This window comes from Melanostigma gelatinosum (genome assembly GCF_949748355.1).
Source record: "Melanostigma gelatinosum genome assembly, chromosome: 17".
Lineage (NCBI taxonomy): Eukaryota > Metazoa > Chordata > Actinopteri > Perciformes > Zoarcidae > Melanostigma > Melanostigma gelatinosum.
In genome coordinates, this window is record NC_136650.1 from 5,849,922 (window position 1) to 5,862,749 (window position 12,828).

The following is a 12,828-nucleotide window of genomic DNA, read 5'->3' on the forward strand; positions in this document are numbered from 1 at the left end:
TGTAAGCGTGGAAATGTACTTTTGGCCTAAACAGACATGACATTGGCAACCATCAGATGATGCGTTGGCACTGTATGAGTGCTTTTAGTGTTTTAATATGAGTTAAATGTTGTTTTTGTGTTGTTGACTCAGGCACGGGATCCTGACCTGGGGGGGTTATGAGATGATATACAGGATATAAAAGAAGAAAGAAATGTCCTCACACTAAATCTTCTTCTGGATAATGATTTAAATAAAAGTAGAAAATCCAACCAGTGACGAGGAATCACAAGTAGATATTGCTTTATTTTGGCGGGTCACAAGCCAAAAAGGTTGTAGCTTGTGTTGCAGTAGTTTTTTGAATCAGCTCGACCCTTTGGAAGGAGGTGAGATCCTCTGTTCACATCAGTGGAGCTGAGGTGAAGCAAGTGAACAGTTTTAAGTTCCTAGGAATCGGCATCACAGACCACCTGACATGGTCATCACACATCTCCATCCTGGGAAAATTTCTTAAGGAAAATGAAGACGGGAAAAGTTCTTGTTATTAACTCTTACAAAGTAGAGAGCATCCTGAGTGGAAACAAACGGTGATGGGATGTGCACGGCACAGGACAGGAGGGGCCCGCAGAACATCATTGGTACCCATCTACGCAGCATCAGCGATATTGGTGACAAGAGGTGCCTGCAAAGAGCCCAGAGGATATTAATTAAAAGACAACACCCAACCACAGCCACGGCCTGTTCACCCTGCTGACATCTGGCGAGAGATAGTGAAGTAACAGCTGCCGCACCACCAGACTTCAGAGGAGCGTCTTTCCTTAGTCTGTGGAACTCCTAAATTCCCCCCCCCCCCCCCCCTCCACATATAATATTGTTTGTTTTGTTTTTTGTGTTTGTCTGACGCCTCAAATTGGGGCATTTTGTGCACAACCCTTTTGTGCTGTGACAATAAATAACCTTGTAACCCTTGTAATTTGACAATACTTTTATTTGCTTAAAAAATAAAGACGTTATACTTGATGCAACATTGGTTGTTTCCAGAGTTTTTGGCAGTGGCGGGCCGTGCATTTCATACCTGGGCCTTCACTGCTGTCCTGCAGCTGAAACACAGCTACGGTTATTATTTGTAACTAACTGCAGAGTGCAGATACATGAATACGCAGAGAGTGCGTCTCCTCTCTGCTCTGACTGCAGCTGGGACTGCTGCACGAGGCTGCTGTGAGAGTAGCCGCCTGTGAGTGCTTTGGGGCGGCAGAGCGGCAGCACCCGCTGCTCGTTCACGACAGTAACTGCAGAACGTACGTGCTTTAATGTCAGAGTCAAAACACCAGTAAAGTCTCCAACAACACCAGAGCAAGTCGCTAGATTTCGCTCGTAGCTTTTGACAAAAAAAGTCGCCACGAGGGTTCGGAAAGTCGCCAGATTTAGGGAGAAAGTCGCCAAGTTAGAAACACTGGCACCGGATAAATGTGTCCCCAGAGCAACATTGGACGTAACAATGGTTCCTATCACATATTAAACCAAACAAAAATCCATCTTCATAAAAACAAGTTGTACAAATAATAATATATAAACAAGCATATTAAAGCTACTGCAGATATAAAAACAAACGCAGTTGATTTACCAGAGCTGCTGTTCACTTAAAGACAAACTCCATCCTCCTTTCTTTGTTGACAGTTTCATCCGACAGTTAAATCCTAACTCACAAATCCGTTTCACCTCCTTCAGTCATTGAGTGTTAAAAAACAAAGCTAAAAAAAAATAAATCTACACCAAGCGAAATACAAAAAATGTCATAATTTCTTCCATATCTTTCAATTTGAATTGTTACTACTCTACTAAGCCTCTGCTTAGGTTTCGTTTTCAGAAAACTGAAAACTGAGCTGCACGTAATGCTGACGTAGCTGTAGGCCGGCTAGCAGGTGCTGGCACGGCAAAGAATACGCCCAACATGTCAAACTAAAGATCTGATTGGTTGAAGACTATGACAATCAACAATATCGTCCCCATTCACTTAAAGTGCACATGGATTCACGTGTGAGTCTGCAGGCCTCGGGCCTCTCTTCTTACCTAGAGACACAGAGGTGAGATCTGATTGGATAAAAGCTCTACTTAAAACAAGCTGCACTGGAAGCAGAGCAACTGAGGAAGACAGGAGCTGTGCAATGAGACAATAAGATGATGGGGAAAATATTTTCATAAATTATAATACATGTAGTGTATTTATGAAATATTGTTAAATTATAAAATAGCTGTAACTTTGTGATTCTGTTTAGGCCAGCAGAGAAGGCCTTGAAGGCCCTGACGGCTCATCACTGGTTTTTGGAAATACTGTACTGTCATTATCATTAGGAAGTTATCGTGGGAAAATTATTATCATTCATTATTAATATATATATATATATATATATATATATATATATATATATATATATATATATATATATATATATATATATATACTGGATATTTTAATCCAGGTGTTTTTCGACTTCTTTTTGGTGATTTTGGTTCTTTCCCCTCGGCTGTAACTATTTTAGCAAATGCTGTTCATTGCTTGATGCACTTTTCATTGAGAACGTTCTCGGTCCGTGTTGCTGCTCTGCCTTTCTGTGATTGATGATTTGCTGAACAGCAGCCACTGCGGCCAAAAAGGCTGCAATGATGAGACTGCAGGAAAATACTGAGAAGCAGCTCAACAATTGCACAAGTAGAGCAGAGTTGTAAAGTCAACAATCTGACTCATTGATGTCACAGTTCACAGCAAGATCTATTTAAAGTTTGCAAACCCCTGAGAGTATTGAATTGAGCAAGTGTGTGTTTCCCTGCTTATGAATTCAACTTTTCATTCAAAAAGTTACATAAACTTGCTTTAATATATGTGAGATTGTCTCTGTTGAAGAAAATGTGGACATAGTTGCATTCCTGGATTTATGGCTCTTTTTTGAACTGAATGCAAAGAAAGTGGAAACATAAAATACATTTAACCTATTTATTGTTGTTTTACAGATGAAAACTTACAGTGAACAGTAACGCAATAGAGGAAATATTGACATCAATCCTTTTTGAGTATCTTTTATCCACATAAAAACATAGAAAATGAGGTATTGCACTTTTGTATCTGTCCCATAGACTCAGTAGAGACATTTGTCCATTTACTGGGTCAGCTTACTGAAAGACTCCCACAGAGCAGTCAGCTGCCTCTTCAGGTTCTGGCTGTCGGCATCCAGCTTGGCCCTCAGCTCCTCTCCTCTTTTGGAAAGGTTCTGCTGGATCTCCTGGGTTTTCTGGTTCAGCTGGGTCTCGAAGCTCTGGGTCAGGGGGACCATGCTCCTCTGGAACTCCTCCAGGCTCTGCTCCATCTTCTGCTTGATCTCCTTGGTGTAGGGGACCATCTGGGCCTGCAGCTGGTTCACGCTCTTATCCAGCTGCACCTTCAGCTCCTGGCTCTTCTGCAGCAGGAGGACCTTCAGGGCCTCTGGGTCCATGGTCTCGGCGTAGGGGGCAGCGTCCCTCTTCAGCTCCTCCACCTGCTTCTGGAGGTCAGCCACCAGCTCCTCGGCGTAGGGCTGCAGGCTGGTTGCCACGGCGGCCAGGTCCTTCTCTAGACGGGTCTTCAGCTGCTCGGCCTCCTGGGTAAACTTAGACAAGCGGTCCTGGGTCAGAGGAGCCACCTGAGTCCGGAGAGCGTCGGTGAGCTTGTTGATGGCGTCTGTGCTCTCGGAGATGAGGGTGCTGCAGAGACACAAAGAGAAACCAGTCACGGAAAACTCTTTTTGCTTCTTTATGGATTCATCACCCTCTCCAAGCTGATAAACCAGAACTTATTGATTGTCGTTGTTTTGGTCATGAATGTCTAATGTTATGTTGAAATAGTTCAAGGCTTTAGTAAAAGCGTCTTTATCACTTTGAGACTCTTACTTCACTTCCATTCCCAGCTCGGACTGCCTGATCTGCTTCAGGGAGTCCTCGGCGGTCGTGGTTGCTTTGGCCACGTAGTCCCAGAATGCATCTTTCACCACGTCGACCTGTTTCTCGGGCTGGCTTTGCCACACGATGTTGGCATTGCAACCTGCAGACAGAACAAAGTCAAATGCATTCATTGCCACAATGAAAACCTTCTTGTTCCAACTTGAATGATGTTGATTTTCACATAAATTACAAAACTTTCTCACCGGTGAAAACAGCGAGGGCGAGCACCACCAGGACCTTCATGACTGCGGCTGAGGAGAAACACCCAAAATTAGCTCTTTGTGGTTATTTTTGATATGATGACCTGAAAAGTGCCATGGTCCTAACTGGTGTCTCACCTGTGTGGATGCTTCCTGTTCAGTCAGTGAGCTGTTGAATACAGTGTGTGTGTGTGTGTTCTGTACAGCTCACGGCTGAGTATATATAGGCAGACGAGTCCTATGGAGGAAACGCAGGCGCAAAGTTCACCGCTGAGTGCCGTGCTGTCACTGCTGCCGTCACTGCTGCCTCCACATCACAGTAACAGTGGCAGCAGTGGACTACGACGTCACCACTGTCTGATGAAACCTCGTGCAGCGTCTCTCAGAAAGATTTCAGAGCAAGAAATATACATTTTTTATTGAATAATTGATGTATTGTCTTCATGTGACGCTTTCTGAGAGAGAGAAGCAAAGAATATTGACAATATAATACCCTTATTATGTTACATCATATCTTATTGTAACTAGTGGACACCCAGGAGGGTCACTCACGATGTAATGATTAAGAAATAGATTAGACAGTGAGACTATTCATATTTTACTCTGTTACAGTATGAATACTGCATTGTTTTTTTGTTGATTACTCCATCATAGAGTAAACATACATATTAACCACATGAATGCTCTCAGCTTCGATACATAGGCTGTTGTCAGAGGTTTTATAGGTCAGTGAATTGGGAACAGGACTTTGATCCAGTTGTGTCATAAGAAGTGTGAGTAATCTTAACTGAAGAATGTTAAGTCTCCTTTTATTCCCTCCTGACAAACTGATAACACAGAGGAGTCTTTCTCCAGGTGAGATTACTGATAAACATCCAACTGTTCTCATGTGACGCACAAAGTAACCATGAAGCCGATTATAAGGTGAGGTGGATGTAGCTGAAGATGTCCCAATACTGTTGAGGGAATGCATTAAATATTAAAAGTACAAAACAGAAAAATGATTTAGACAAATGAATGTATGTTTTTTTTACTCAGGTCCCTCAAAGTGTCTTATTAAACCACTGTTTACAAATCCCCAAATACATTATCAATTGTTTTGATTTGACAGCGCTAGACTTTACTTGACTGTTTTGGTTCAGTGAAGTCAGTGATGTCATCAACCTTCATTTAAGCTCGAAAAGCTGACTGTACAACACCTGCTGCGCATCTAACAGCAGACAAACAGTTAGCGACTAGCTAGCTAACAATGTGGAGCATTTAGCAACGAGAGGCCGATTTATCCCACAGGCGTTGGTGGAGACCAAACGCAGAGCTAAAAGAGGGAGAACAGACTCGAGCGAACACTGCTCTGTATCCGCTGGGTGTTTAACGACGCGACTGTTTGCCAACACGTTCCTCATTCCAACGATACAGACTTTTGCAGGGATGACTTTTGTAGGCCAACAGGAAGTCGTAGTCTATTTAGCCGCTTGTTAGCAACATGACACGTAGAGATTCACAGAAAGGGTATCTACCGACGTATCTTAAATCGTAGAACAAAAACGTTAAAATCTCTTAACCTTGTTTTAAAATAACTAAATACCCATTTATGCAACGTATTGACTTTGAGACGAGGGAACCGTAAATACTACAAGTGAACTCATTTCCGGGTTCTAGGACACATTCCTTCAGCACTAGAAGGTGATTAGGAGCCATTAGATCAGCTCCTTGCCTTGCTGCCCCCAACATGCCAAAATCAATTAATGCCACATTCATTTTGCATTCTTCAAATAAAATGTATTCGCTACAACTTGAATATCCATTATCGTTATTACTGGAGACCTGGCGTCTCTGACACACATACTGAGGACAACAAGACGTTGCGTGCGTTGGAACAGAATGATTTGCATAAAGTCTGGACATCTTGGACCCGTTTCTTTGATAATTCGTTCTGTAAACGTTCATCTTATCCTAATCTCGGAAGACGTCATGGTTGCAGATCAGCCTACGTATATACTGACGTGAACACAACATATTTGCCATCAACCCTTGAGGCCCGGTCACAAGTAAACAAACACATGAAGCCATGAAGAAAGACAACTAAGACACTTAATGAAGACCACAGCTGAGGAAGCGTGTTTCATACAAGGACACAGACTTCATGGAACCAGCTGCTTAGATTACAGTGGCTGAACAAAAACATTATTTAAGTTTTTCCAACAATTAAGATGCCAGAGAATATGTATCACAGAACAATAAGGCGATGACACAGATTATGACGTGGAGTGACAGGAATCTGTCCAGCGGGGCAGATAGAGGAGGACTTTACCCTTCAGCATGGCTATAAAAGGTCTCAACGGACACACACCACAAGTCATCGCACTCAGAGTGAAGAAGAGACAAGCTGCCTCGCTGTAAGGTAACATATCTCAGCATCATTAAAACACTTCATAGCCAAGTGTCAAAGTATAACTTTCAAACAATGTTTTAATTGTGCATTCATTTTCTTTATCCAACAGAGTCAAATCCAATCATGAAGGTACTTGTGGTTCTCGCACTTTTCTCTGGTGAGTGAATTTCTTCCTATGAAATAAAGGTGAACCACACCCGGTCTGGGTTTCTACTAAAGCCGCCTTTTATCCACAGTCTGCAATGCCAACATCCTGTGGCAGGAGCCGCCCAAGAGCAGTCTGGATTTGGTGAAAGATGCTTTCTGGGACTACGTTGCTAAAGCGACACTCACCGCCGAGGACTCCCTGACGCAGATCAGACAGTCTGAGCTGGGACAGGAAGTGAAGTAAGAGCAATAAAGAAGCTTAAAGACGTTAGAAATATACTACGCGTTTCATTTTAATAACCTTTCTTCTCTGTGTCCGTCAGTACCATGATCTCTCAGAGCACTGACACAGTCAATCAGTACACGGTTGCTCTGCGGACTCAGGTGGCTCCTCTGACCCAGGACTACATGACCCGGTTTTCCCAGAAGGCCGAGCAGCTGAAGGCTCGCCTGGAGCAGGATCTGACCGCCGTGACCACCAACCTGAGGCCCTACGCCGAGGAGCTGGTGGCTGACATTCAGAAGCAGGTGGAGGAGCTGAAGAGGGACGCTGCCCCCTACGCCGAGACCATGGACCCAGAGGCCCTGAAGGTCCTCCTGCTGCAGAAGATCCAGGAGCTGAAGGTGCAGCTGGATAAGAGCGTGAACCAGCTGCAGGCCCAGATGGTCCCCTTCACCGAGGAGATCAAGCAGAAGATGGAGCAGAGCCTGGAGGAGTTCCAGAGGAGCATGGTCCCCCTGACCCAGAGCTTCGAGACCCAGCTGAACCAGAAAACCCAGGAGATCCAGCAGAACCTTTCCAAAAGAGGAGAGGAGCTGAGGGCCAAGCTGGACGCCAGCGCTCAGGACCTGCAGGCTCAGCTGGCTGCTCTGTGGGAGTCTTTCTCCAAGACCACCCAGTAAACGGACGCCTCCACCAGCCTCAAGGCCTCCGCACACCAAATATTTATTTCAACTTGACCCAATGTATATTCTGCTCAATAAAAATCTGACGAAACAAGTTCAGTGTTTTGGTGTCTTAATTAGCATGCAGTACTGATTATTATTTCACAGGAGCGATTCATACACAGAGAACATTTCTATATTAGGACTGTACAGTTAACGGCAAATTCATAAAGCTGCACTAAAATACACAAGACACAATTTCACGTCTCCGTTCGTGAAATGCTTTGTGCTAAAGTGAAAAAAAGAAAATACATCGGTTTTTGTTTTTTTTTCCTAACATGAACTTCACCAAGTTCAATAATGCATTTCACAAGTCAGTCAAACTAAATCACAGCGGAGGACAAATCATCTTATCATCTCTTTTAAATATATATATACTCCATATGGGGTATTGTCAAGAGGAAGATGAGACACCAAACCCAACAATGCAGACGAGCTGAAGGCCCCTATCAAAGCAGCCTGGGCTCCCATAACACCTCAGCAGGGCCAGTCTCATCGCCTCCATGTCACGCCGCACTGATGCAGTAATTCATGCAAAAGGAGCCCCGACCAAGTATTGAGTGCATAATGTACATACCTTTCAGGAGGCCACATTTCTGTATTAAAAATCCTTTTTTAAATTGGTCTTATGTAATATTCAAATTTTCTGAGACACAGAATTTTGGGTTTTCATTAGCTGTAAGCACTTGTGTCACCTTGTGTGTAATGAATCTACAGAATATATGAGTTTCACTTTTCGATGATATTCTAATTCATTGAGATGCACCTGCATATAATCTTCCCTATTTTTTTAAATCCTAATATCAAAATATGTTCATATATCCAACACACATGCTCTATAGTTTGTCATCCTTCCTGGTTCAGTTTCCTGAATCTCTCCTATTATAGCTGACAGCGGTCACACAGACCTTTAATCTCCTGAGGGAATGATTATTAACTCTAAACAGACTCTCACTCGTCACATGAACTCACACTCCAGCAGAGACTGAAGGAAACCACCAAAGACGTGCAGGTTTGGGTTTTTTGTAAGAAATGGCATTTATCAGTTTCCAAGAGGTATATACAGGTCATATATATACTGATCCATATGTATGTAACATAAAAAAAGGCAACAGAACAAGTGATGTTTGTGTGACATGCAGTGTTGGCTGGTAAACGGGTCTGTGAACAATTTCATTCACCGCACGCCAAGACAGGATTTACAGTAAAAAATAAAAAAAAAATAAAAAAAACGAGAATAAAACTCAAGACCGGAGCGACAGGCACTGAACTCAGTGAGGAAAACAAAGTTCTGTAATGTCTCTTTATGCGTTTCTACTGGTTTGCGTCGAGAGTCCGCAGTCAACAAATTCCTGACCAATCACAGTGTTTCTGATTGGTCTGATTCTGACAGGATTAAACGCATTCGATTTGTATATACCTCGAACTTTACTACCTTCTGAAACCAGTAACACGATGATGGTCGAACGGAGCGACAGATTGAAGAAGTGATGGGATGGGATGGACGGACACACACACACACACACACACACACACACACACACACACACACACACACACACACACACACACACACACACACACACACACACACACACACACACACACACACACACACACACACACACACACACACAGCGTTGCACATGGTGTAGGCTGCTCGTCCATGGGGAGTCTGTCCGTTCTGTGAGGTCGGCCTGCGGGCCGGCGACCCGCCGCTCGGTCGCTCTAGCCGATGGTGACGCCAAAGCCGCACTGGAACTTGTTCTTTTGGTGGTTGAGGAAGGTGCAGAGGACCAGAGAGAGCGGCAGCGGCAGCAGCTTCTTTTCTAACGTGGCACCGACTACCCAGTTACTGTCGACTGAACCTGGAGGAGGGGGGGAGAGAGACGGAATATTAGGTGCGGGAAAACGTACCTTTGCTTTACGTTTACTGTACCGTTTACGCAGTTCTCAATAAAAAGTGAGAAACCGATAAATAGGTATATTTTTTCTGCACAAATGGAGTACAACATTTATTCAAATACTGTACTAAAGTACAATTTTGAGGTTCTGAGGTACTTTATTTCCATTTCATGCTACTTCATACTTCTACTCCGAGGTAAATGCTGTACTTTTTACAACATAATATTCATCTGATAGCTTTAGTTACTTTACCAGATTTAGAATAATTTAACAAAATATAAAATCTACTAATAAATGAGGATATATTATTATTATTATTCATTATTATTTTCCTCTGTCATCTATGACAAACAATGGCTGCTGAAAAATAGATAAACGTGATGCTCCTGTGCAGGATGAATGCCACGGTGATGATCGTATTTGTGTTTCAGAGAGCACACCGTACCTTTAAACAGCAAATTAGCTTTCGGCACATCTAGCTGGTAGCCGAACGACACGCTGGTGTCCTGCATGCGGGTGCTCGCCTCGTACTCCACGCCGAGCTGCAGCTGTTGAAGAGCAGCGGACGGTTATATCCCGAGGGAAGCCGCTTCGAGAACAACGTCTCCAGCGCAGCATTCGGTCTGGTGCTGCGTTTAGTTCTGAAGGGCCGACTCGCTTCGTAACGCTCAGGGAACTATGAATCAACCTAACCTGCTTTCAATCAAAAGCTGCTAACTGTCTGCATTGTGCGTGGACGGAGGCGGAGTTACCTGCTCGTTGGCTTTGTGATAGTATGAAGCATGAGCTCCCGCCGAGCCGAGCGTCAAGGTGGCGATGTAGTTGCTGCCTGCACAGAGGGAGGAGGCCGAGTCAACACTGGTTGAAGCGAACCGACACCAAACAAAAGCGTCACAGACTGCACCTCACCCGTGTATCTGCCGACTAAAGACACCACGGTGCCCTCCTCTCCCGGCCGGCGGTGGTAAACCAGCTCCCCTCCCAGAGCCAGAGCCGGCGTTATGGACTGGAGGTAGTGCGTTACGACGATGCCTGACAGGGGGACGACAGCAGTGAGCATGAGGTGTCCCGGTTCACAACAAGTCTGTCTTTTGGTTCAATTAGAAACATTAAAAAAAAAAAATTAAAAGCATTTAAAGTGAGTTCAGTGTTTGGAGGACAGGATGGTGAGCGGAGACCCACCGGAGCCGACGAGGACGTCGGGGTTTCCAAGAGTAATGGTCGCAGTAAAATCTTCTCCTTTGATCTCAGCGTCGCCTTGCCAGTTCACAAACTTGTTTTGTTGTGTCTGAGGAGGTGACGGAGCGTGACAAAGTCAACAGCACGGTCAGACTGACGTGACAATGACACATCGGCTGGTTATCGGCTTTTAAAAGAAGACGTAACATCAACAAACAATGTTTTGGTTTCAGGGGAGACACCGCTGGAGAGTACGCTAAAACATTTGATTTAACAGATATCACCATGAAACTTCCCCAGTTGATGACTTACATCAAGACAATTACTATTTGTGAAAGAGTCGAGTATTCTGCCACAACCTCACCTACTTCTGAGGTGCATGTGGCCTTCATCAGGGCCACCCATCGATGATGATGATGATGGCCCCGATGAAGGCCACACGCCGCAACGCTTTGGTCCAAACAACGGAGATGTTCTATAAACTGTCGATGGAGTTTTGACCTCTCGATTTACTTTGTGTATTTCAGGTTTTTTGACATTTTATTATGTTTTATTTTGTGCTAATCGTCATACATTTCCAGAACAGAACTCTGAACATTGGATAAAGCCAGGTTCAAACCTCTTGTTTCATTTTGTTGACATATTAGAGTCAAAGGTCTTTACAGAGGGGATTATGGATCTCTCTTCATCACTGCACAAATGAGTAAACATTATCGACTGTCCTATAAACTATTTCCTCCACGTTTTAGTAAGAAAATGTTGAATAAATAAAATGATATACAAAGAAACCGCTCTGTAAAAACCTTAAGAATATCGACAGGAATAAAAGTGGTTATGTTGTCAAAGTAGAAACAGATTGCAGCACTAAGAGCAATGAGTTGCATGAAAAGGTTCTGAAGGGGGACCCTTTACCTGGAAGGCTAGTTTGGATCGTACTCTGCTGGCCACCTGGTGGATGATCTGGGCGTTGAGGCTGCCACTGTTGTCCATGTCTCCAACCACGACAGGAAAAAACTGAACCAAAACCAGCATTTGTGTAACGGGTCATAAATAAAGAATATATATCTATAAAACACCTTTCAGAGGAGATTCACTGCGACTGTACTTCAGCGTACCTCTGCCGGACCCATCTGCTTCGTTCCCACGTATGTGGCGCCGAACCTGTAGGTGGAGTCTCCCGTGGTGCTCAGCAGCACAGTGTGATTCACCTTAAACAGAGATCACAACAGAAGCACAACTCAAAAAATGTGCCCTTTAACCATTGCCAGTTAATTTACATTGGTCTGATATATTTGAGCTTCTGAGACGTAGGCTGTATTTTGTTTAGCAGTTAGTGAGAAACTTTTCCAGTGTGTGTGTGTAAAAAGAAACTTAACTGACCTGGAAGTGGTTGCTAAGGCCCTTGTTGACGAATAGCCTGACACCCTCCATCTGCATGGGGAAAACCTCTGAGGGGAAAAGGAAATGCAGAATAGACACATAATAAAGATAAAACCAGTTTGTAAATCATTGAGTGGATTCTTATTTGAGTCGAGGCGTAAGAGGTCACACCACGCTTCTCACGGCTGTCTTCAATTATCACCAGTCACCTTTGCACTTGCGATGGCACTCGTCAAATCCACCGGGGTTAGGTAAGGAGGAGTCCGCCTCCTCCTGTCCCGAGGCTTCCCCAGTGGGGGGTAGAACTGGGGGCATCCCGAAGCCTGGCGGAACAGTCAACCCGGGGGAGGGGGCGGCACTGCCGGAGGAAGGGGGAGGGGGGTTGGGGGAGCTGGCAGCCAAAACACTGCCCATTCTGGCAGAGAGAAGTTAGGGGATAGAGCAGGAGAGAGGGTGAGAGACTGGAGAGAGTATTTGGCTGTTAGTGCCATTGAGTCTGAGCAGCTGCATCAACAGAGGAGATAAGTAACATAAGATCAGCGAAAATACTAAGAGCTGTTAAGATGTAGGTTACTGGCACACTATACCTAATCAATAACAGTTGTATTGATGCAGGCAGGCCAGATAATTAAAAAACAGAGCAATCTAACATGTAAAGTTGTGAAGATGGGGGACTCGCAAAAGACAGAAATTAAGGAAAGAAATCTGAGAAGCAGAGGCAGAGACATC

At 44.2% G+C, this 12,828-nt stretch overlaps 3 protein-coding genes across 3 annotated transcripts; 1 reads left to right on the forward strand and 2 right to left on the reverse strand.

The window, feature by feature from the left end:
* Positions 1-3,134: 3,134 nt before the first annotated feature.
* Positions 3,135-4,194, reverse strand: LOC306791764 (uncharacterized protein; the record flags this gene model as incomplete). Its single annotated transcript, XM_079288637.1, has 3 exons — positions 3,135-3,714; positions 3,901-4,051; positions 4,155-4,194. The coding sequence occupies 3 exons, from the start codon at positions 4,192-4,194 to the stop codon at positions 3,135-3,137; spliced, it is 771 nt and encodes a 256-aa protein (XP_079144763.1).
* A 2,323-nt stretch (positions 4,195-6,517) lies between these two features.
* On the forward strand, positions 6,518-7,593 carry LOC306791445 (uncharacterized protein; the record flags this gene model as incomplete). The annotated part of the gene is made up of 4 exons (XM_079288165.1): positions 6,518-6,552; positions 6,653-6,700; positions 6,780-6,930; positions 7,014-7,593. The coding sequence occupies exons 2-4, from the start codon at positions 6,667-6,669 to the stop codon at positions 7,591-7,593; spliced, it is 765 nt and encodes a 254-aa protein (XP_079144291.1). The 5' UTR covers positions 6,518-6,552; positions 6,653-6,666.
* A 1,066-nt stretch (positions 7,594-8,659) lies between these two features.
* On the reverse strand, positions 8,660-12,513 carry tomm40l (translocase of outer mitochondrial membrane 40 homolog, like; the record flags this gene model as incomplete). Its single annotated transcript, XM_079288001.1, has 9 exons — positions 8,660-9,503; positions 9,986-10,088; positions 10,293-10,369; positions 10,450-10,572; positions 10,723-10,828; positions 11,632-11,733; positions 11,835-11,927; positions 12,100-12,167; positions 12,309-12,513. The coding sequence occupies 9 exons, from the start codon at positions 12,511-12,513 to the stop codon at positions 9,364-9,366; spliced, it is 1,017 nt and encodes a 338-aa protein (XP_079144127.1). The 3' UTR covers positions 8,660-9,363.
* Between the last annotated feature and the right edge of the window lie 315 nt (positions 12,514-12,828).